Genomic DNA, 25,940 nt, shown 5'->3' with positions numbered 1-25,940 from the left:
CAAAATCTTTCGAATCGACAGAGTCAAAAAGATTAATATTTAGTCTAAAAATTCTTTTTTCATTAAGAGTAATAAAAATATTCAATATGCGTAAAAATTATTTTTAACATACATAAAAATAAGATACCATAAAATGATAAAACTATTAGGAGGTCAACAACCCAATTTTCGAAGAATAAAGAATGTCAAGAAAAATCTTTCCCCTCTATAACCTCCGAAGTATTCAAGACTTTTTTATCGAAAGTTAGAAACAGAAAGAAATAAAAACGTTTTATCATTTGTTTCTGTTAAGCACACCCTTGATTGAAAATCAATGTTCTGAGGTATTAACACCTAAATAATTTGTCATTCTCTCCTCCCTGAATTTGTAGTCTTGTTCTATACTCGTGGTTTTCCATATCTCTTATATACACACCTATCATCCATAACTTCAAAAGTTGCCTGGGTTCGAGATTGCTAGGCTTTTAAGACTGGTTTTTACAATTGCGCGCTGAGATCACATTGGTTTGATCTGTCGTGACGGTTTAAAAAAGTTGAAGTACACTTAACTTTGTTGACAAGCGCTAATTACTTTTTCAATTACCTGTTTTCCAAGAAAAATCTATTATTGGGCTCTTCCAGAAAAAATCCGTTCATGGGGGGGTGGAGGATATATAATTTTTTTCATGAATTACCCCTGGACATTTTGATTTTTAACCCCCTGGACACGGGTTATACCCCTGGACAAACATCAAATCAACCCCCTGGACACAAAAAATTACCCCTGGACATTGGAATTTACCCCCCTGGACATTGCAATTTTTTGGTATTTTTTCAATACCCCTGGACAATTCATCCTCCACCCCCCATGAACGGATTTTTTCTGGGAGAGGCCATTGCGCCAAACGAATCGATTTCAGAGTGCACGCTTGTGGAGACCAGCCAGAGACGAGACCCGCCCCCGGTGGGGGGGGGGTACTTAGGCAAAATGGGTGCCGGGTATGTGCGAGCCATAAGGGTACCTTTTCTCATTCCTAAAAAGTCTCTCAAAGGGGTACAAATTCAAAAATTAGTCTCTGAAAGGGTCCCAAAATCACGAAAATCGAAAATTTCTCTCTCAAAGGGTCATGATTTCCAAAAGTTTTGACCAAAATTTGGTGAAAATCAAACCAAAATTTGGAAAAAATGGACCAAAATTTAGGAAAAAGTCTCTCAAAGGATCCCAAAATCACCAAAATTTTGTCTCTCAAAGGGTCGATTTTCGATTTTCGGCTCGGACATACCCGTCACCTCGCAAACCTAGTACCCCCCTGGGGACCCGCCCAAGTCTTTTCATACAAATGAAAGTCAGTTTCCAAAGCACGTGATTTGATAGTTTTCCAGTACAATTGAAACATACAATATCCGGTAAACATGGTAATGAATTCTTGAATTCATAAAAGAACCATTCCACGCTACATTTTTCAACGAGAGACGACATAGTTCACAAAATTACATACTCACACGAAATTCAAATTCAACTTTTCAACCAACAACCACAACTCTCGGTCATTATCTCATCAAATTATTTCATCTAGACTCTATAATACCATTGGTATGAATGTGTTCTCTTTCTTCACCAGACACTGTTTTTTTAGGTGTCAGCAAATGTTCACTTGAATTGTTGTCGTATTGTTTTTGAATTTCACTGGCTAACAGCTCACGATCAGCTAACTGTTTATCCACACATCTTGACAAAGCTGCAATAAATTGTTCTTGTGTGAATGAAGTATATCCCTGAGAAAAGTAAAAACACCATTATATTAGAATCAAAATCGTATCCAATTAAAGTTGAATACTAGTGGGGTCGTTTAGCATAATTTACAGGAAAAAAATAATATATAGCTGAAACTTTCTCCAGACCTTCTCTATAGGATGCTTATCATATGCCTCAGGAAAAAATCCCCTAAAATCCCACTGGTGGAACATCCCTTTTTTGGGCAATTTCTTTTTTCCCCAGGCAAAACCCTAAGGTCAAAAATTTTTGAAAATTTCAAACTCTTTTTGAGACAACATCATGTATACCATTCGAAAGCTCTCAAAAAACTATATAGAAGACTTTTAGACGGGTATAGCCGATTTCATTACCTAACTCGAGATAATTCACGCAGAAGATGCAATTTTTGGTCAATTTTAGACCAAAATGCCTGAGTACTTTTGTAACACGACCACACTATACATGAGATAATTACTACCTACATGACGGCTTTCACCCATTTTCTTCCATTTTGGAAAAAAAATAAAAGAGGGTCTCGCTTATCATTTTTGAAAACATTTTCGATCGACATTAAATTCTGTGCTCTTAAAACGTAATTTTTGTTTTCAGAAGAACTTTTTCTTTCTCGAAATCTTATTCTTCTTACTTACAGTGTACCTGAAAAAACAAAATGCAGACTTGAGACATGTAAAGCAAAAAGCCTATAAATTTATACAACGCATGCCAATTTTCCTGAACTACCTAGAAATACCCGACATCCACCAAATTAAGTTCCCGCAAAAAATTAATTCATTTCATGCATTTTCCATAGTTGTGTTCTTTCAAGTTTTTTTTTGCTAAAACAATCTTTCACCTGCATAATTAAATTCCCACCAAATTTATAAACGCAGTAAGATAAATGCTTTTGAGGATTTTAAATCATACAAGATCTGTTTCGCTATTTCCGGACACACTTTCTTTTATTTAAGAGAAACAATGGAGACTTACTTGCAAAAAGAGCGCATGCGTGAGAAAGGGTAACTTTCGTAACGTTCTTCCACTTAGACCACAACTTTTCCTGAAAACAAAAAAAAATACATGCGATTAGTGGGATAAGGGATTTGGAGAAGAACAACTTTGATAATCCGATTCTTTCTATGATTTGAACGCATTTTCAGTCTCCCGTCAAGGAGAAACTAAGGAAAAACTCTTATAAGAGTTTGTTCGTATAAACTTACAAACTGACAATTCGAACCTATGTAATACATGTGTTGCAAAATTTAAGACTGAAGTCAAATCACGCTTTTACTCGAAATTTTTATGCGTTTGTTACATGACATTCATTTCTGGTTGGTTGGAGTTATTTTATCAACACTAATAAAGTTATTAACTGTAAGTTGTAAAACAAGTAACATGGGAATGAAGTCACGTGAACTTTTTCGACTGTACTGCTATAATTTTGCAACCCGTGTATTCGAGGAAATTGGTCTCCCAGTCGAGTTTGAATTTACGCAGTCAATAAGTGATTTACATATTGGAAAGGGTCTACCACCATCAAAAGAGTATACTAAAGGAAATCATTACACACTTTGATAGTCCAGACAATGCGGGTCTAAACTAAACTAACGAAACTAACCTAGCAGATCATAGGCAGGTAACATCATAAAGGCCGAAGGGAGCCTGAACTTTGCGAGAAACCATCCATGCGGTGAATTTTAAACTAGCACAGGAAAAAATCCGTGAATCACATGCGTGTGAAAACCAATTTCCGAGCATGTGATCCTGCAAAAAATCACATGCCTGTGAAAGTGTAATTCACAATCCATCTTCTCTCACTTGTTAAATAGAATAGAAGCGAGTTACTTTTAGGGTATTAAACCTCTCTCTCTAAGAAAGACAAACAATCCTATTTGTGATTTTAGATCTAGTCAGACACTCCATTTAAGTTGAGAAAAGATGGCTTGTGAATTGCATTTTCACATGCATGTGATTTTTTGCAGGATCACATGCTCGGAAATCAGTTTTACCAAGCATGTGATTTCCATACTTTTTCCTGTGTAGACTTTTCATTTGCCTTTCCTACCCTCTCTCTTTGAAATTCTCAATGTTTTGGCGATATGGGTAAACACTTCTTACACTTATTAATCAAAATATTTGTCGCGAGTCAAGAAACCGCGAAGTTTTCTGGTATTTATTTTGAATCAGCGTTTTCAAATACTTTGCGAGTTTTATTTTCGCGAGCAAGGCAAAGTTTACTAGTTACCTGGCAACTTCAAGAAGTCGAAAACTCGTCGAATTTGCCTCATTCTCTTGAAACCTTTGTAGGTAAAAGAGAAAAATAATAAAATTCTAGAAAGCAAGGATGGTCAAATAAGCATCGTAAAAATCACCCCTTTAACACGCTTTTTTATTTATACAATTTTATAAGAACACCAGCCCCAGATTTAGGCCCTCAGAGCAAATTTGTTCGGAACAATAGAAATTTAAGAATGTTCTTATAAAAACAAGAGTGTATAGAATCAAAGTGGAAGCTACCAATCCGGACGACTTAAAAAGGCAAAACAAAGCAAAACAAAAGAAGCTCATACCTCATCATTTTCAATGTCCTTAAGTCTGGGAGATTTGCACGAGTTATGATTTGACGCTGTGAACAAAATCAAAGAATTTGAAAGACGTAAGAACTGCATGTTTTTTTTTTATAAGCAAGTGTATGCCCCTTGGTCAGGCTCGTGTATGCTTAAGTTCTCAAAGCATCCAGGCATAGTTTATGCTTATTATATGCTAAAGAATCATGCTTATGATTCACCCTGAGCCAAAATTTGTTCAGATTTTGGGAGTAGTGGAATGTTAGCTAGCCGTGGAATGTCTTATTTGTTATATGACCACTACCAAACCTTTTTAAACAGATAAAAATGACCACTTGAAAAATATTTTAGGCTGACATATATGCTCATGTTATGCTTAGGAATTCTGCAAATCTGAGCCTTCATATGCTTATAAGCGTTATGCTTATAAAAAACAAAACATGTAAAGCATTGAAAGCGTACATCGAACACAAGTAACGGGTGATCTAAAATAAGCTTTTTCGTCACCATAAAAAACAACCTCTTCTCTTCCAAACCCCAACACTCTAAATGGAAAATCAATCCATCCTCCCATCTTCTTTAAGCGTACAAACTTTCGTGAGCAGAGACTTTCGCGATTTTCGCGAATTTTGGTCCTTTTTGTGAAAGTAAATGTCTTTAAAAATTCTAGGAAGGGCTATTCGCGAACGTTTATGTGTAAAACTTCAAACTTTGAATAAAGTGTAACTTTTATGGCACTTTTTAGCCTACTAAAAGACTAATAAGTCAAAGGACAAATGTTTCAAGTCAATCCTCTAAGCCATTTTTTCATGTGAAAATTCTCAATTTTACGTCTTGATTCGCGAAAGTTTATGCTTGCGAAAAATATTTTTCCGTTGAATTCGCGAAAGTAAATGTCGTGAATTTCGCGATTTTTCGTCCTCGCGAAAGTTTCTGCTCGCGAAAGTTTGTACGCCTAAAGTATAGTCTCAATCCACCAAGTTTCCGCCAAAATTTAGTTATTTATAGATACGCATTTAAATATCATCACTGATTAACTTTCAAATTTTTCAACATTAATTGATTTCAAATGCACATTATTCAACCAAGAAAAAAAAAGGCCAATCTCAACTTTTTGAGGCGTGATAAAAATAATACGGCGACATGGATCGAGGTGCTCTTACGTCCAGACCTACCGGTAACCGAGAGATCTCATATGATGCCAGTAAGAAAGGCCCAGGAATTAAAACAAAAACTCACAAACCTTTTTGAGTTCGTTAATACACGAATGATATATAGAAAAGATGGCGTTTTCTGATGGTGGGCCTATGTATTGTTTGATATCCGCTCTAAATATAAAGAAACAAAGCAAAGAAAATTAAATCAATAATTCTTTTAAGTGATTATTTCACTGAAAAACTTATTCTACCAATCAACATTCTCAACGTAACAAAAGCGTACAAAATAAACTCTCCACAACTCGAACTATTTCTCTAACTACGGAAATAAGTTTTGAGATTTACGTAGATATTAGGTCTGGTACAAAATATTTTCCGAGCTCATGCTTCTTCTAAGTTGTAAAAATCATGGAGATATTGTTGAAGATGATATTCTGCTGTTTTTTCTTTATATATTAATTTAAAAAATGCTGTTTAAGTATAAGGTAGGTTAAATACGGTAAATGATGTCCTTTAACAACCAAAGAATAAAAGAATTCTTCATACCTGTCAACAAAAGCCAGGTCGATAGCTCCGGTTATATTCGATGTGGTTAATATCATCACGTTTGGGTATCTGTGTATGAGATAAACTTTTATTAGTACAATTTCAATAGTAGCAGATATTTTAGTATGGAGATAAACAACAAAGGACTGTGACGGTAAAATAAAAGAAACTTGTCGGAGGGTGAGGCTACCTTGGACAGAAGATTTTAAAATTGTCTGTAATCTTGTAACATTTGATATTAGCCAAGTCAATACATTTAACTTGAATTAGAATTTAGGCGAGACTCTATTACACCACGTGACAGATGGAGGTCAGACCTTGCTGGAATATAAAATGTGAAACGGAGGGGAATATACAATGTGATACGGAGGGGAATACCCAATGTGATACCGAGGGGACCATCCAAATAGTACGTACAGAGGGCTACAATCAGTGACAAAATACTTGGCACAATAGGGAAGTTCCACTGGGAAGTTTTGAAACCACAATCGATTTGTAAGTGCTCTAAAATAGGTTCGAAGGGTAGAGTTTTAACTCTGAGTTTCAACGCTAGACTTAAGATCTGAGGATCCAAAAGTTCAAAAATGGTCCAGTAGGGCTTGAAATATAGCCTAGAAACCAATAAATCCCTCTCAGATCGAAATAATCGACGAAATCAAGTTGAAGGCCTGAAATTGACATTCTCGCTCGAACTTCAATTTTCGAAAAATGGTAAATTAGCCAAAAGTGCCAATATGTTATGGCACTGATCGTAGCAAAAGCGTACGTCTATTGTTTGAATGACGTCATTTCTATTGTTCTCTGTACGTACAATGGTAAGGGGTGTTAAATATTTGCAAAATATTTACGTACGCATATGGATGACCGGGTGACACTTACTTTCTAATTTGGTCGATTTGTGTAAGGAGTGCATTGACAACACGAATAGCATCAGAAGGCTCTGTTCCTTTCATTGCCGCCGTTCTTGCTGCTGTTAAACTTTCGACCTGAAATTTTCATGATACGATCATTTGTTGAATTGAGTATAGGATCTTGAAATTGTCATCTTTGAAACATCAAGTAATAGCTCTTTTTAGTCAGACTTCAGCAACTAAGTCTATTTTCAAATGGTTGAACCTAGCGGATTTATATAATTATTGATAGGCATTTCATTGCTCTACAAGGTAGAGTGTTGATAAGGTAACTTAGTTTATGGTCCTTCATTAATTTTGAGAATACCTCATCTATCAGTACACAGACGAGAGCTGATGGATCGTCTATCAATTCTTGTATTCTTTGAAACATTTTCATAACCAATTTTCCACTCTAAATAAGTCAGAAGTAAAACTTCAAAGACATAAATAACCTAGGGGCAAAGGGTATATAATACAAGAAACATTTAATTGATAGGAAGGTCCCAAAAGAATAGACCTTTTCATAAATTACGTCACGAACATCACTTGCCTCGTATTCAAACAATTACCATGGTGATTATGCCCTTTGAGACATTAAATGTTTCTTTTATGAATAGGAAGTAGTTCTAATAAAATCCGCTGGGAGTTAATCACCATAGCATTACTGTATTTCATTTCAAAACGAGGCAAGTGATGTTCGTGACGTAATTTATAGAAAGGTCTATCGTGCTGCATTTTCTCTGAGTTGCAAAAGTAATTTTGGGAGAAAACTACACTAGGGAACAATATACATCAAATTTAACAAACTGCTTTCAAGATAGGCAGTTAAAATTCAATCGAAAAATAAAGAAAACCTTGATTTGGGAAGGTTATTTTAGAAAGAAAGAGCATCAGAAGGTCAAAGCTTTCATTTGGGGCTAATATCGCTACAATTTCTACTCATATGTAACGACAGTAAATTTTTTAAAGATTCGTACTTCAGAAAACCATTTTGAAAATAAACTGTGGCTGTTGATTTCTATTAGCTGACCATACCGAAATCTAAAATAACAAAGAAGAAGATTGCACATTTTATGTAAAATTAAATAAGTGGAAGAACCAAAATCCACGAAAAGTCATTGGGACACGGAAGGTAATACCTCAAAAGTGCAATTTTAATCGTTTTCACACAAAAGGTTCAGATAAAACAAGTGTGGTAAATCAATGCCATAAGAGTGCTCGATTAATTAAGAACCAGAGCCATGTATCAATATTTTAAAAGTTACCTTCCATTAAAACTTAAAAGTACATCACTCAGAACTCCGTGCTCACGCACTGATCATATATACAGTAATGATTGAAAAATTTGAAATTCGACGTAAAAAGTTAAAAAGTTAAAAAAACTGGATAAAGTTTTTGTGCCAAAAGGTTCAGATAGAAATTCGAATATCGAAAGGAAATCCCAGCCGAAAAAAACAGATATAATAAAGTAGCTACCTGTTGGAGTGCCGTATTGTAAGTTTTTGTGCTAGAGCTTTACATAATGAGGTTTTGCCTGTACCTGGAGGACCTATGAATAAATAGTTATCTAAAAGTTTAGAAAATTAAGACTGAGATGTGTTATGAAGAATGGTATATGATCTGATGTAGAATATTTGGGATATCCGACAAATCTGGACATGTACTAGATCTTTTGGCACATATTTACCTAACATAGAAGCTTGTTGGGATCTTATTCCACGAGTAGAGTCGTAAACTCAAATGTCTTGACAAAGAGGTTTCGGTAAATGTTAGTTGTGTCATGAACATATCAACGACTGGACGTCTATCTTCTATTGAGTCCTTGAAGCGAGCTTCGTTGCCGCCTGTATTTCAAAATTGTTACAAAAAATCCGACAATATTCCATCACAATTTTATTTCTTTGAATTACTTTATTACTTTACTACTCGTAATTCACAAAAGAATTATTCTCAAATTTTATCATAAGTTGAAAAGCTGAAAAGCTGTAAAGCAAAATTTCAACTGCGTGTATATTTTTGAATCACTTTTGTCACTCCAATAATTTTTTTTACGATTTGAAAAAATTGTATGCCAAAGAGAGCCTGTGTCATAAGAACATTATAATTTGAATCTCATACTCTCTAAACTTTTGAGTCAAAATTTAGAAATATTAGTCGCAGTTTTGACAAGCTGACCAACATTTTGCCTGTTATCGTTCGTTGTTATGATATAGATAAAAGACTTCAGAAGAGTAGAACAACAGAGACTTTTGTTCCAGTTTTGACGTTGTTAGCAAGATATTCCCAAGAAGTATATCATCAAAATTTATTGTTTCATTTTATGTTTTTTACGAAGCCCCAACGAAGCTAGCAGTGCTTTCTACAAAAATACAAAGGAGATGGATGTCCAGTCGTTTATATGTTCATGGTTGTATCAAAGATGAGTGGATAAAACAATTAGGTATTTGAAATCAGTGAAAATGTCAAAGATATTTACCATGAAGTAAGACCACTCTGTTCCATGCTATGATGTTTGGATCAACTTCTTTGTCAGAAAATAATAAGGTCGTTGATGAATAATTTAGTAACTGAAATTATACAAGTGAAATAAAAGTTATTTCAGTTTATGTATCGTGACAAGCTCTAGTTTAGACGACCTATTCTAATTGTTAGTAGGTAAAAAGTGGGTAGAAAGTATACAAGGCAGGGCGAAAAGTGGGTCGTTTAAACTAGAGCTAACCAAGGTATCCATCTAAAACATTTTGACAAACTTTCGCACTTATAAGAAAAAGATGGATAAAATAATTAAATTCAATTATAATAGTTTAGGAGGGTGAAATAGAGAAAGCATCAGTAAATAAACGAACTTCATCATACCTGTTGTTTGACATCGTGATCAAATATTAAGTTCTCCCAAAGACCCTCAAATTCACCTAAAAGTGGAGATGGAATTGTGTCTAGAGAATAACTTACTGAATCGAATAAAAACATTCATGAAAACTTACAGCAATTGTTGTGACAATGCATAATTTCAATCATCTTAAAAAACAAAGTTAATAAACAGTAGATCTTCACTAGTTTGTGTTATAGCAGGGCAAGCGAATTGGTTTTGAAAGTGATGGGGCTAAATGATGTAGCGACTAAAAAAGGAGGCCCCAAGACGGCCTAGCGCCGACGAACGGTAAAATGAAAATGAAAACTATATATAAGTAAATAAAAGCTGACTTTCGCATGTTCAAAGCGCATAGTTATAAACAAAATTACATCTAGAGTTATTCGAATATTTTTTTGTGCAAAGTTTTGAGATCCACTGGGAAAAAAGTAAGCATATATAGTAACTAAAATTTAAATTGTTCAAAGTAATTAAGCAATGCACTCGAGTGGACACAAACTTTCTACCAACTTCATCTAATTCAAGTTTACCCGTTAAATCTTTATGAATTACCACTTTTCTTCTTTTCATTTTATCCCTTTTTTCTCTCACCCTCTAGTGGAGGGACTATAGCCCCCCTAGCTCCCCCTCCCCGGTTTCGTTAGCCCTGATTAGTGATAAGTAGGTGAAACTTATGGTCCCCGATAGAATCGTTTGAAATCCAGATTGAAACAAAGAAATACTTACTAGAGGGTAATATCCAGTGATTGGCAGCTGAGATATCTTCTTCTTCTTCAATTTCTTCAGAAGCTGCACCTTCTGTATTTAATGTGTAAACATGGATCATCATCTTCACTTTGCTCTTGTCAATACTCTAACAAGGGAAAATGAATTTGTTGAGTTTGTGACAAATGAAAACATACAAAAATCCAGCATTATGGGAGAAAACATTCGATTTTGAAAATACAACTGTTTACGAAAATCGAATGTTTTCTAACATTTTGTAATACAACCAAAATAAAAACCTCTATTAAAAGGAGTTTATAATTAAAGAAGGATTTTTGAAAAATAGCAGCGACCAATAATGCGATGTTTTAGGTTATAATAGTGTTTTGTAAAACGTTTTGTAAAAACGGGCACTGAAGACTGCTGAAGGGTTAAAAATATTTTGCCTATGGTATATCATAAAATCTATCACAAAATGGATTTTAAAGTAAAGAAGTCTAAGAACATACTTACCACAGAATTGGGATTTGAAGATTCACTGATGACAATATGATCAATATTGTTGGTAAAAATATCACTTTGACCAGCAAAGTCAGTGTAAATATCTCCATACTTCATACTGGGGACTGTCTCCAGGTAATGCAACACCAAATTCTGAATTTCACCATCTTTGGCAATGCTAAAGTAAGTGTAAGGAAAATAATTATAGTTCTCAATGAAGGGATAAGGTACCAGATCAATTATCATACATCACTTTTTGATGAGATTTTAAGGTGGACGTGAGGAGCTTAAAATATCCTTTTCCAGGGTTAGTGGTAGATAGAAATATAACGGCTTTATTTTGCCCTTGGTTATTTGATAATACTACACGATATAGTAAATTCTGCGAGGATTTTTAAAATTAAAACAATCTTCGAAGGTTTTTGAGGCCAAATATCAACATTTCAATAAATAACCTAACACTAAGGAATTTTGTTTTGGATATATTAAAATTCCATAACTCATTACCTGTTTTGAGTTTTGCAAACTTCTACATGGATGAGATCAGAGGCTTGTGCAGGCAGGGCATCTCCTAGTTCATTGACATGATCCATAATTATTTGCTAGTATTTTTGTATATCTAATGAGTTGCAAAATAAAAACATACATAATACTGTGGCACTAAAAGATAAGGAGTATATTGAATTTGTTAAAACTTGACTTAAGATTTGAAGTATTTTGTCATAAAGCATAAAGAATGACATTTTGTATTTATCAATTCATTTAATTATTATGATAGAGGCCTAAACTGAATCACTTTTCAAAAATCCATGTTTTGTTAAAATTTTACAAAGTCTACGGTAAATTAATCTTCTATCCTATTTACAAAATTTATAAAAAGAAAATGTAATTTGCTATAAAAGCACAAAAAAACTGTCCAATGTGTAAAGACATATTTTCCTAAAATTAACCAAGTCCGATTCATCTAACCTTTGACTTTTTAATTATCGCTCATTTTAGCAAAAATATTACTGTATAGCTTCTTTTCTTTTTCAATTGATTTCTTCTGCATAGCTCTGGCGTTTAGAAGCTGCTTTTTGGCAGAGCTATTTGATGGCTCTAAATCTAATGTCTTCTCGAAATAAATGACTGCTTGACTGAAATCATGACACCCAGCATACGCCTCAGCCATACGAAAAGTAGCTTTTACATTTTTATCATCCAACTCAAGGACCTTTTGACAATTTGTAACAACATTCAAAAAGTCTTTCATCTTCAAATGACAGAGAGCAATATTAGAAATGGCAGATATTGTCATGGGGAGGCTTCTTTGATAATCATTATCAAGTTTGTTTGTTTTTAAGAAAGTGATGATACGCTCATAAAACTCGATTGCTTGATTATATCTTCCAATTTTAAAATGAGGCAAAGCTCTATCTTTTAAAGATTGAGATCTCTCTAGCTTTTGATCATAATCCATTTCATAAATTTCAAGAGCCTTTTCAAAACTATACAATACAATTTCGTATTCAATTTCAGCATTTGGAGGCACATTAAACTCTTCATGGCCTTCATCTCTAAAACCATATTGTGGTTTGATTTGGATTATAGCCCTTTCATGGCGTTTCATCTTTAATAAAGCTTTTTCAACACCATCAATAATTTCTTTCTCGTAACCATCACCAAGGATAAACTCAACATCTCTTTCATCAAAAACTCGACCTTGATATGATCCTCGTAAATGAACCTTGACAATTGAATCTAGATTTGGTTTGATTACGCCATCACCTTCTTTAACAATATGCTTTGTTATGCCACCATCTTTAGTTATCTTTTCATCTTCCCATCCAAAAAGTTGAATCTGGAAGATCAAGGTTGCATTGCCAGGAATTGTTGGCGGAAAACCTTCCTCCCCATAAGCATATTGTGGTGCAACCTTGATCTCACAAATTTCGTTTCTCTTCATTGTTGGTATGACCAAGTCCCAGCCTTTGATTACTTGTCCAACACCAACTTGAAAACTAAAAAAACCTGGCTTTCCACGACTTGAATCGAAAACAGTGCCATCCAATAACCTACCCGTATAATGCACATGAACTTTAGCTCCTTTATAGGGTGTTGCATTACCAGTGCCCTGCTTGGTAATTGTTTTTGTGACACCACCATCCTTATTTGGAGTAAGGTCTTCAAAAAGAGCAGCTGGCTCATCAATATCCATATTTATTGTAAATCTTTCTCTTTTCTAAGAACGAAGGTTGAATATTAAGATGAAAATCTGACTTTTTATTCAATCCTTTTATGGTATTAAGTAAACAGTAGTGAACTAAGCATTTTTCTAAAACCACTAGTCGTAGACATCACAGTGTGGATGTAAACCACACTGAAACAACTGCCTTCCATCACGCATCATGAAGGCGCCTTCCATCTCGCGAAAGAGCGAGCGCACATTATTAACGCCTACGTCATCTCCAGTACATTTTAGATTATTCATTGAAAACAGATTACAATATAGTCATTTTTCATGTCTCGATTATTCAATTCTGAATAAAAGACATTCAGGGAAAAAAAAGAGAAACACCTGGGTGATCTAGTTAAAAAAGCCGAAAGTAAATGGTAGACAAAGTAATGAGTAGTTTAGGTGTAAACTTATTTCTTTTTTTATGATTTTTGTTGGCGAAAACGTTTAGAACATCCCACCGTTCTGCTCGCTATAATATAGCGAGTTGAACCTGATTGGTCGAAAAAAGCTGTGAAATATTTGTAATAATTATCGGAGCCGCGAACTCACTCACTAAACAATTATGCGCAATTATCTCATTCAGCCGCGGCTTTTTTATCTTAGTAAGAGTAACCACGGTAAAACATATCAAAATCAAAACATTCAAATCAAATGCTTGATTTAATAAGTAGACCTTTCTCAAAGCTATTCACAATTTTTTTGTTATTTAAAGCTTTTACAATCCTTGTAGTGTTCTTTTCATTCGAATTTCCTTGTAATGATCTTAAAAACTTAAATATCTACTAAAATGCTCCATATAAAAATCATAAGTCATGTTTCGACTGATGAGTCCACGGGTATTGATGAAACGGCCCCATATAAGTCGATATGCATATCATTTTTATAACCTAGCTTAATTTGGTAGAAAAACTTGATCAATTCATGAGAGTAATTATGACCAGTTGCTTTGAAATAAAGAAGTATGCTATCATTAATATTTCGCAAAATCATGTTGATTGAGAACAAAGCCCCCTTTCAAGCTCTCTTCTTTGATCCTTGCAAACTTTTCAGTTCGTGATTGAGAGAGTGATATATTTTTTACTTCTGTTTAGTTGATATAAAAGGTCTGCCAAACGCTTCACCGGAGAGTCTTTAAATTTTGAGCTTCCCTTTATTTTTTAAAAGGATAGAAAGAGAACGGAGAGTGTATTCTCCTCTCGCTGAGCTAATGGTTTGTTTGCTCTTTCCATTGTTGGCCAATTACCTTACGAATGGTTTATGTAAATCTAATAGCGAGAGATTGATCTCTCGCGTTCTCTTTCTCTTCAAAAACATGTAAAAAACCTAACAAATCGACACCCTGGACACTCACACTGCTACTCTGGATTCTAAGAGATTCTACGTTCTGTAAAATGCAAAGAAAAATAAAAACATAACAGTAAAGATTGCGGCCAAAGTAGCGATATAAACTTTCAGATTAAAAACATTGCTGTAGGGCTGTATTTTTAGGAAGAAAACAGCTCTAAAACGCTTGAAATTGAGCTTTTTTATCGCGGTTTTTTGTCGAACCGCCATCTTTGTTTATGCAAAAGGCGCCATTTTTAAAGGGACATTTTACGAATAATTAATACGGTTAATAAACAATAGAGAAGTTTCTGATTCGCCAATTCATTTTCTGGCAATTTTTGACTAAGTCTGGGATGTTCTAAACGTTTTCGCCAACAAAAATCATAAAAAAGAAATAAGATTATACCTAAACTAAGTAATGAGCCAAGGCAAAACGAAATTAGCGTACCACCATGAAAGAAACCGCCTCCAGCGGTTGATTAGCCTTAGTGTTCATCATGTGGCAAATTGATAGACGTCCATGTAGGGAGAATCATGATTTATTGACTGCAATAGAGTTTCATCACTCACAAATATTCTTTTCAATTTTGCATCGAAGCTCAAGAAAGTTGATGAATATCAATGAAAGAAAAAGCTTTTTACAGGACAAGGCAATATAAGGCTTCTAGAAGATATTGCAAACTAATCATAGATGCAGTAGTCTGAATTACAGACATCTACAAAACCACAAAACCAGGTATAACGAGTACAAATCTGTTAAGATACCAGCAAACTATAAAGATGCAGGTTTGGAAGTATGCTCTGGTTAACTAGATACCGGGTGCGCCACAAAAAAGTTTCTCACTTTTAAACTGATTTTCTCGAAATCTAAGAGTTAAAAAAAAACCATTCCTAATCCTTTGGAAAGAAGAAAGATAAACTTAAATTTTGATGGGTCATTTATTAAATTCGATTCATTAGATCAAAAGTTATGCTCAAATGAATAAAAAAGTTACTTTCGGAAAGTGCCCGAAAACGTTAAAAATCTACTTATCAAATTTTTATTTTAAAATTGGCAATAGCAATAAGCTTTATATGATTAAGAGCATTTTTAAGTAATTAAACACATAAATTTCGAAACTGAAGGGTCGAAAGGGTTTAAAACCTTCATCAAAATCATTTAATTTACTTTTACCAAAATTTTCCTCAGATTTTTTATTCTAGACTAGATAAAGTCTGTAAGCCTAGATCTACCTCGAAACCCATTATTGATATATTTTTATGAATTTTACCAGATTTTTTGGCTTTTCCCAACAATTTTTCTTCTTTTTATTGAAATTCAACCTTCCTCTATATAACAAAAGGTCATTTAGACGGCTAATTATCATTTTCAATGACTGAAACAAAATTACTGATGTATCGTGTTATTATGCTTCTGTTTAATTTGATAGGTCTATTTTTAAAGTTTTCGGGCACTTTCAGAAAGTAACTTTTTTATTCAATTGAGCATAACTTTCGATCTAATGAAACAAATTTAATAAATTACCCATCAAAATTTAAGTTTATCTTTCTTCTTTCCAATGGAATAAGAATGTTTTTTTTTTTTAATATTTAGATTTCGAAAAATCAGTTTTAAAGAGAGAAACTTTTTTGTGGCGCACCCGGTAGAATGTACCATACTTAAACTTAACCTCCTATCTTCCTGAGCCGTAAAGGTTGCAGAATTCAGATTCAAATTCTTTAAGTTTCTTAATGTTTGGATTAAGCAACAATTCCACGATCTCTCCACGATAAACACTTTCCTCTGTTATCAACCCCTCAACACAGTTGCTTCTTATGTCTTTGTTATTGTTTTTCGATTCGAGAATAGCACTCCATCGTTGTGTTCATGTTCAAATCAAGAAGGCAAAACAAAAAAAAAGATAAAAGGATAAAAGGGAGAGCGCTCACAAGATCAAGAATACGTCATTACGTCATATAAAAGCAGGAAAAAAACATTCTTTTGCTCTATTGTTCTGTTCGCAAACGTCAATCAAGGCGTTTTGATTGGTCAATGCAACATTTTTTTCTTACAAGTTACGTCATGCTCTATTATTCTGTTTGCAAAAATGGATTCGAATTTTACATCCAGGTTTTTTTTAATGGCTAGATAAGAGATCGAATCATCGCACAGAATTGATGCTGCACTTTTTTTTTGTCATCTAAAAAATGAAGTCGTTGCATTGTTTTTCGCGCGAGTTCTATTTTCTGCAAATCAAATTGCGTCACGCATTCGAAAGATTCAAAAATGTTGCAATCAAAACATTGAATTCATTCAGTCATTTGTGAGTTTGGTTTTGAGAAGAAAACATTTTCTGAAAATTAAACCTAAAATATTGTTATCATATTTTGAAAAGACTTTGAAAACAGAAAGTTATAAAATTTATTACATTGAGATATGGTTGTAAGAGGTATGTATGTATGGAAATGGAATGCTTTGTTTGCTTCAGTTTTCACTACAGACTTTCCTCCCCTCGAAATTCAGTTTTCGATGGGAGCCTTTATTTATCAAACTTTGTTTTTATTAATGGTGATTCATTTTTGGATATCAAAAACTCCCAAGGATAACCAGTAAGTTTTATTTATTTTGGAGGTAAAAAATGCTAAAGTGAATGAGTAGATATGTGTCGGTGATTTGTAAAATAAAGGGATTTCTTTTTCGAAATTGCGCTTCCCTTGAAACGTGAAGTTAAAATTGACGTTACAGCATTTGAAAAAAGATATAACTTCAAGGCAATGAAAAATCGATGAAAATTGGATTACAACCTGTACTTTTTTATATATATCATTTTTTATCATTTTTTATCCTCTTTCACTTGCGATGGGTGGGAAAATTGTCCAAAACAAACAGCCGAATTTAACCGAAAACCATTTTACCGAAATTCGGTATTTTTGAGAGGATCCCTAAGATATAAGCGAAAAAGGATTAATTAATCGAATACAAGGATTAAATAATCGAATAAAGGAGATTAAATAATCGAATATAGGAGATTAAATAGTCGAAGCTATTCGACTAAACGACGGCAGCTATTCGATTAAATAGTCGAATCATTAATCGAACTTAATAATCGAAAATCGATTATATTTTTGAGAAGATCCCTTACCTGAAGCTAAAGATGATAGTCCTGATGTAGAAAAACATTCCCCATGATAATTTCCAGCTGAAAAATACATGGTTCCAGCTCCCTTATTAAGGTTTTTTAAGAGTCTTGGGTTAGTACTTAAAGTTCAACAAATCAATGGCATTATTATATCTTGATAAAATTGGGGTGACCCATTTCTAAATAAGTCTTTAGCAGCTGTTTACCTGTATATACTTTCAAGATTTCCCTTTTGGCAAAAATTGGCAGTTTGTTAGTCAGAAAGAAAAAACAAATCTAAACAATTCTGCATTCACTCCACTCGCATGTTTCTTAATATCAATATTAAAATTTAATAATTATTAATTTCCACTTAAAGGAAAAACAAATTTCTGCAATTTCTTCCACGGTCTAGGTTAAGTCACATTTTCATTGTAATAATTTAGCATGTTTTTGGACTACCTTTATCAGGTTGGTCCTTTCAGCATTTTGCTTGTTGGATTTGAGCTAACAACATAACATTTTTCAATAAAGTTCAGAAGAGTGATTAAATTGTTAATTACTTCTTCAAATTTTATTTATTTTTAAAATGCTTTAATAAAAATACATTTGGTTGTAATTATGATATGTTGAAAGTTTGATTGAAGTATCAAAACAAACTTGTTGTCAAAGAGATTTAAACATTAAGTGAAGCAGTTGACAGTAGATACAGTATCTGTAGTTCGCATTTCCAAACCAAACGGCTGTAACCTGATAACAGCTGTTCATAATTTTCTTACGTGCACAGTAAACCTCTGAAGGCGCTTGAAAATTAAACATCTGAGGAAAATAGTCCTCCTGCAGAAAATTCTATGAACAAGGATCTTGTTGTGCGCTGGAAAGTCAAAAACTGAAATGGTGCCCTATTCATAACACAATCATACAACTTTATTGTCATTCCTAGTCCTTTTAGACAAACGCGCTCCTTACGATTTCGAGATTGCATATTTGACAGATTGTTTGTTTTCACACATCCCTTCAGAGCTCCAGCGTGGTGTGCAGAAAACAATCACAATCTGATCTCAGGTTAAAGGGACATAAAAGTACTGACAAAATTTATAAACAAACCGTATGCAGCAGGATACAAAATCAAAACAAGTATATATGAATCTCTTTTATCACCAGTAGAATGGTATATAAACAAAAATATGTACAGGTTAAAAAGAAGAAAAATAAAAAATAAAAAACAAGACTACGTTAAATAGAATATATGAACAGTCAACATGCGAGAACAGGGATTTGAACAGGATAAAGAAAGAAATAAAGAGACAGAGGTCAGATCCCTGTTCTCGCTCTGATGACGTGTTCTTCTAACATTGCTTTGAAAGCAACCCGATTATCATAAACATGCCAGTTTTGAATATAATCATTGTACTTATCAAAGATATCTGAGGGCAGTTGATCAAAACATTGAATAATACGGTGTCTTTTGCCGAATAGTGTTTCTGTGAAGGATATGTCGTTAAGATTGATTATTCTTTGACATTTGTCGAGAAAGCTGAATTCTACGTTCGCATGAGTAGACAGTAAAAAGCAGATATAACTCTTGGTAGATTCATTAAGCACTAACTGCCTGAGTAAGTTCAGACGTTCATCGATAATGCTGCATACATTGGGAATACTGTACAGTCGATGAATGTCGTTTTTGCTTCTCTTCGATACATTGAATAGAGATTTTAAACAAGCCCTTGCCTGAGAATCAAGGTACTCCATCTCTGATTTTGTAAGTTCTTAACTAATTCAAGGCTGTAGAGAAGTTTTGGTATGACAATTGTGTTGTATATAGAAACAGTAGTGCTAGGATGGCAGTTACGGATGCCGGAAGCGATGAGGGAGGTGGCTACAGACCATAACTCTGCTATTCGAGTGTCTCTGTGGTTCTTTAAGCATAGATGATTTTTCTTTTTTGTCCATTGAAATCTGAGATGCGTTAGGGTGTCTTGTTGTGATATTTGACAGTCGTTAAGAGTCAGGGTCGGCGATTTGATTTTGGTGGGTCCAGATATGACGAATTGTGTTTTGGTCTTTGCTTGGTTGAATTTAAGCCAGTGTTCCTTACCAAAGGATGCGCAGTGGTCAATAAGAGTTTGAAGGTTTCTGAGGGTAGGACTAAGTAGTAAAATGTCGTCAGCGTAAACTATAATACATGTCTGAAGACCATTTGGTAGTGAGGTTCCAATCTGTAGGGCTTTGTTCGAAATAAGTTCTTGGGTGTAGATGTTGTACATGTAAGGTGATAGGATGGCTCCTTGGCGAACCCCTTGACTGAGGGTGAACTGCTTTGATTCCCCAGATTCCCCAGATTCCCCACACTATGGTGGCAGTACCGTTCAGATAAAATTGGACGAGGAAAGAGATTATCTCACTTGGAAAGTCTTTCTCGCGTAGCTTTTCGAGTGTCACATTCAAAATAAAAAATAAAAACAAATATGCCTGACTTTGATTGTTTCTATTGTTTTACAATTTGTTTTAAACACATAATTTTAATTGTTCTCTTTAATGACACGTAGTTCACGCAATGTTTACATTTTACTACTTTTATGTCCCTTTAAGGCGTGTATCAATAATATGTTCCGTTCGCGTCATAGAACATCCCCAAATCCAGCCGGTTGGTTGGTAGCAAATGTTGTTGGATTTTTAATATTTAGTACCGTCAACTGCTCTAACTTGGGACAATTGTCAATTGGTCGAAACATGGTTGATATCTGGCCTGTATTGATAACTCCACCAAGTTTATCAATCATACTTCTTCGTTCCTCTTCGAGTGCACAAACACTTGCGTGTGTTCCACTACGAATTTTTTCATATTTCGATTTAAAAGCCTACTCTGTGCGAAAGAGAAATTGTGTATTTTTTAATTCGCCGTTCATTTACTCAAATCAAATGACTTTGGAGGTTCGGTGAAATGGTGGCCGAATTGCCTTCCCATGTTTTGTCAGATAGTCCCATATTAGAGCAGTTGACGGTAAATCCCGAAGAATCCAGTGAAAAAAAAAACAGAATCCATTGCTGCCCTGTTTAAATTTGCTAAAAAAAATCCAGTGAAACGCGTCGACCTTAAAACTGAACCCATTTTTTGGTCCTTAGGGTACCAGCTTTATCACGGCAGTAAATTTCAGTTTGAAAATTTCAATGAGGGTAGACGGAAAAAAACTTAAATGGGACTCAATGTGGGTGAAGTAAACAAAAACTTGAAGCAAATGGTGATGTAGAAAAGGGCTTGGCTATCGAAAAAAATTTCCGACATTAATCTTGTTTGATGTTTTGTTTCGAGAGTTCTTGTAATAGTTTATCGTTCAACTTGGAGAGGGAATGTTAGTAAACATAGAAATTTTTTTCATAACAGTTATTTGGGGGGGGGAGGTCGGAATTAGGCAGGGCTGTCGGATTTAGGACCACTCATGGTATATTGCAACTGGACCGACTCGGGATTTATGTTTTGAAGGCGAGTCGGTCAGGCGACGCGAACAGAACATAGGTGTAAGCTTGAAGAAACTTCTTTTACAGTGTTTTACTCTGGATTTCGGGTGTTTTGCGCACATTACATAGTTGTCAAGTTTCTAAATTCTTAATGCCAGATCAGATTCTAATGAATTTTTGAAAATGTGAGACACAGAGTCAGAGGATGAGGGCGTACAGCGGGACAGAAGGTCTCCGATTTGCGTATGTGTCCCACAGCTGCGCAGGATGTGGCACACTTGGTAACTATGAAATGATTTGTTGGAAATAACCAGACAATTAACTAAAGCTGGGAGCAAACCCTCAAACATCGTTCTTCAAACATATCGTGACGTTTCATGTTTGAAATCGCTGTTTGACAGTTTGCGGAGTCAAACATCATATCTTTTCAACAAAACAATACAAAAAATATGTTTGAAACAATGTTTGAACCAAGTTCATAATTTTTTCAAACATTCTTTCGCGAGTTTCCCTAGAAGGAAGACATTGCATTGCTAATCGGAATGAACATTGAAAATGACTAAGGCGGCAATCAATAATATGTTCCATTCGGGTCCTAAAACACATCTCCAAATCCAGTCGTCGGTCTGTCGGTCGGTCGGTAGTAAATTTCGTCGGTTTTTAAGATCTAGTAAATCCCGATGAAACAAGTCGGTAATCAACAGAATCTTATGCCGCCATCTTTAATTTGCCAGACTAAATGTGCGCGCACATATGTGTTAACCTTAAAGCGGCCCTTATTTTTGGCCTCCAGGGTATTGGCCCTACCGCGTTGCTGAATTTTGACATGAAAATTTCAATAAGGGTACATGAAAAAACTTGAACGGGACTCAATGTGGGTTAAGTAAACAAAAAAATAATGATTCAAAGACATGCTCCGTTCGCCCATGCCCATCATTATGGGAAAGATCTGAACCTGCGAACTGTGCAAAAAAACCCGACAATTTTACCGACTTTCCGAATCTGGTTTTCTTGTAAATAAACAGTCGGTCAGACGACCCGAATGGAACATATTTTTGATTGCCGCCTAACTTTAAACGCGTGATTTGAAAAGTAAACAAAAGAAAGAAGCCGTTGTAATGCAACAAAATAAATGTTTGAAACAATGTTAGAAAATGCCGCAAGTGTTTGAAGAACCATGTTTTATGGTTTGCTCTCCCAGCAGCCAGCTTAAGGCAGCAATCACAAATATGTGTCCTCGTTGGGTCTAAAAAGTGAGTCGGTTGGTTGGTCGTAAAAATTTTTGGGTTTCCATTTTTCCATCCATTTTTTTAGTGCATTCTTGGAGGAAACTGCAAGCCAGCCAGCAGCCAAAACAAACGACTATCGAAAAATTGTTTTGCTTGCGTTACCACCCGCCCCTGAGTTACTGGCGTGATTAAAAAAACCTGGGAATGTTTTTGACCGCCCGTCCGCCCGCATGCATTTTTAACACCCGTTGCGACGCAAACAGAGCATTTTTTCGATCACGATGACCGCCCAGCGGCGGATCTGAGGGGGTTCAAATGGTTCAGCTGAACCACCCCAACCCTTTTAGTAAATAAAAAATACAAAGACCCTTTCTTCAAGTGATAGCTAGTTTTCTGATCGGAGCTGATTTTTCTTCTTGGTCATATCTCGATATTATTTTACCAGGGGTTGTATGCATGTGGCGTGCGATTCCGTGGTGCGCGCGAGAAAATTAGCTTTTTCTGCGCTAAAAAATCTTTAGGTTATGTGTGTACGGCGTAGCTAGCTTTCCCGCGCTGTAAAAAATCTTTGTTATGATTTTTTTTGCGGGATTACATATCTAGCTGCTTCTGTGCTAGGAAATCTTTTATTTTGAACATGGTTCAGAAAATGCATCCAGTGAAATGGCAAATTTGAGGTGGTTCAAGGAAATTTCTCGAAAATACGAGACCGAACCTGACCGACCGTTTTGAGCGTAAAAGATTTTCCTACAAAAATAACATTCAGTCGCATGTCGTCGCTGGCAAAATATTGAAATGATTTGAAGGGTAGCCATTCGTACGGCAAACGACCTCACTTCTTTGCAAGCGTTCAATGCAGTGTTTTAAAGAAAGGAATTGAAGTCCTGAAAAGTGTTAATAATCAGGCAATTACTTATCTTTTTGATGACATTTTTGGTTCAATTTAATCAGTAAATTTGAGAGAATCACACAACAATATCAATCAATGTATGATGATTTTGACAAAGACTCTGTGTGATGGAATTTTCATCTGCTTTTGTTTGATGTGGTGAAGAGTGACAAAAGAAAAAGAAAAGACAACTTTCATTCTGAGGAAACATTTTTGTTTTGGTTTATCTTTAGAGGAGAAGCATTCATACCAACAAAATCAAAACTTAAATAAATTTTGCTTGATAAATGAAGTTTGGAATTTTTTATGGGAAAGAACTTAATTGAAATTGTGCAGAATTGTGAATATTTGGTGGAAGTTTATTGTGTCTTGAACATAATCACGAGATTTACGTTTGGATCTTCTCCCCTCATCGGACATCGGGAATATCACAGGGAAACAATCTACCTAGCTATGTATGGATCACGTGATTTGCGATTGGCTACGTTTCGAGAGAGTCTTCTCCCATCATTGGACATTGATGAATTTCACATGGCTACGTTTCGAGAGATTCTTCTCCCGTCATTGGACATTGATAAATTTCACGTGGAAAAAAAGCTAGCTAGCTTTATTTTTGAAAACTATTATAGAAAAACAAAACAAAATTTGTTTTATTATAACAGAGACTGGAAGAAAGGTTCGGTTAGGGAACAACATTTTAGCAATTTGATTGAATTTGGTTGAAGAATGAAATTTCTGGAAAAGTGAACCTTCATGCATGCTTCAAGATAATGTGATATGAGGAAATATTTTGGGTTTCGTCATGTCATAATATGGTACTTTTATACATTATGGTGGTAATTGTAGGTGGTAATTTTGCAATTTTTTGGTAAAAATCACCCAATTAGCATTTTGTAATGACCTCCAATTTATGAAATTTTCCTGATAAAGTGCCAAAACCTTCATTTTCTTTTGTTTTTTTTGGGAAAATCCCCCCAAAATCAGTTAATAATGACCCCCCATTTTATGAATTTTCTCTGAGAGTACTGCCCCTGCATCTTCCACCCGCCCCTACAAGTAAGCATAAAAGAGTACGATTGAATGCAGAATTTATGAAATGATATATAACAACAATCTCTACAACAGAATTATAAACAACACTCCATACAATTGAAAAAGTTGAAAAAGTGCTTTCCTACAGATTGTTGATGATTACTGTTAGTACCTTTAATAATTCTTAAAAACATCAAACTTTTTACTTTGAATGTAAAAAGTACTTTTTTATGAGATTATTCATCTAATTTCTGAATGAGAGCTAGAATTTCTTGAGTCTATTTGCACATAAAACACATTATATCAGTACTCATGGTGTACTCCACTTTTTGGCAATCTTTTATTTTTCCATCTTATTGTATTCCCCCCTTGTTTTATATGTATTTATAAATATCTCCTTTATTTTTAACTGATCACTGTTTTCAAAATATTATCCATTTCTGGTTTTATAATGTAAACATACTCAACATGAAAAGTTTTTGCTTGATTGTCAGCCAATTAATTCGCTACAAAGAAATTCCATAAAAAATGGTTATAAGAATAAATTATCGAACTTTTTTACTATGTTTTAAACATTCACGAAATGAAACCGAAAACATTTTCTGCAAGAACCATGAATATATAAAAGAATATACACCAAACAAGCAGTTTTGAGCATGATCTGGGTGTCTGTTTTATCAAAATAAAAGGTCAAACCAAAGAAATATAAGAAATATAATACTCTTATACTTTTCTTTGCTCAAACTATATTTCCGTTTTATTAACGTTTTATGTGCGTTTTATGTACATTTTATGTGCGCAATTGCAGTTAGGGAATTTCCCAATGTAGTGAGATTGGGTAACTTGCATCAGTGGAGGCTAACATGCATAGCCCTCAAATGAAAGACCTGGCTGGCCATTAAAATACAACTACGCAGCTCTGCTCGCAGCTCTCTACCCTACCATTTTTGTTTTGATTTAACTTTGTATTTTAATGACCAGCCAGGTCTTTCATTTGAGTGCTTATGCATGTTAGCCTCCACTGATGCAAGTTACCCCCAATCTCACGGTATATATGAATATCACCACAAACGATTATTACACGTACAGCCTCTGGCTGTTCAAGCCGGGTCAAAAAAAATTGGCCTGCCGCCCTCCTTTCAGCGCATGTTAACCCGCTGAGACCTATCAGCCTATGTTTGCTGGTAATGGGAACTGGACTGCACACGTGCAGGCGCTCATTAACGTCCCCCATGTTGAATGGAAAAAAGGTGACACCGCCCAAACAGGGCGGGTGCAAAATTTACGCCCAAAACGTTTGTTCTGAAAAATTTTTTTTTTGAAAAGAGATTTTTGAACCCCCTCCAGCAGTATAGACCTAACTCTTCATACAAAAATTACGGGAAACGCATATTTGGACTTTGAACCCTATGCTGCACTCAAGCACTTGAGCCAAAATCCCGCAAAGGCGGGATAAAAATCAGTTTTTCGAAGTTTGCAAAAAAACGCCACATAGAAGATCTTTCAAATTCAGTATGTGAATAGGGCAGTAAAAAATACAACTTTTCTATTTTTCCTTTTTTTTGCAAAAGTTCTAGGAATGAAAATAAAGGGATAATGATAATTGAATACTATCCATTGATGATCCGCGGCACTATCGTAAAGCTAGAATCACTTCGCGTACACTTCGCTTGAGAAAATGATTGACAGATTGAAGTTTTTCATCCTCGGGCGCTA

General features: G+C 34.8%; 1 protein-coding gene and 1 pseudogene across 2 annotated transcripts; both read right to left on the bottom strand.

Annotated features, from left to right (window-relative positions):
• Window positions 1-1,330: 1,330 nt before the first annotated feature.
• LOC136805328 (pachytene checkpoint protein 2 homolog) lies at window positions 1,331-11,600 on the bottom strand. 2 transcript variants are annotated; one of them, XM_067061916.1, is made up of 15 exons: window positions 11,481-11,600; window positions 10,986-11,151; window positions 10,494-10,620; window positions 9,752-9,807; window positions 9,372-9,462; window positions 8,372-8,444; window positions 7,873-7,936; window positions 7,221-7,307; window positions 6,882-6,988; window positions 6,003-6,071; window positions 5,543-5,627; window positions 4,303-4,358; window positions 3,978-4,031; window positions 2,723-2,792; window positions 1,331-1,755 (listed from the first exon to the last, which is right to left on the bottom strand). In XM_067061916.1, the coding sequence occupies exons 1-15, from the start codon at window positions 11,564-11,566 to the stop codon at window positions 1,549-1,551; spliced, it is 1,398 nt and encodes a 465-aa protein (XP_066918017.1). In that variant the 5' UTR covers window positions 11,567-11,600; the 3' UTR covers window positions 1,331-1,548. The 2 variants fall into 2 exon arrangements, with proteins under 2 accessions (XP_066918017.1, XP_066918018.1); XM_067061917.1 differs by lacking the exons at window positions 3,978-4,031; window positions 4,303-4,358; window positions 5,543-5,627 and having other exon boundaries at window positions 1,461-1,755.
• A 165-nt stretch (window positions 11,601-11,765) lies between these two features.
• Window positions 11,766-13,214, bottom strand: LOC136805327 (peptidyl-prolyl cis-trans isomerase FKBP4 pseudogene; annotated as a pseudogene).
• Between the last annotated feature and the right edge of the window lie 12,726 nt (window positions 13,215-25,940).

This window comes from Clytia hemisphaerica, unplaced genomic scaffold (genome assembly GCF_902728285.1).
Source record: "Clytia hemisphaerica strain Z4C2 unplaced genomic scaffold, Clytia hemisphaerica genome assembly, whole genome shotgun sequence".
Lineage (NCBI taxonomy): Eukaryota > Metazoa > Cnidaria > Hydrozoa > Leptothecata > Clytiidae > Clytia > Clytia hemisphaerica.
This window is presented reverse-complemented; position numbering and strand designations above follow the sequence as displayed.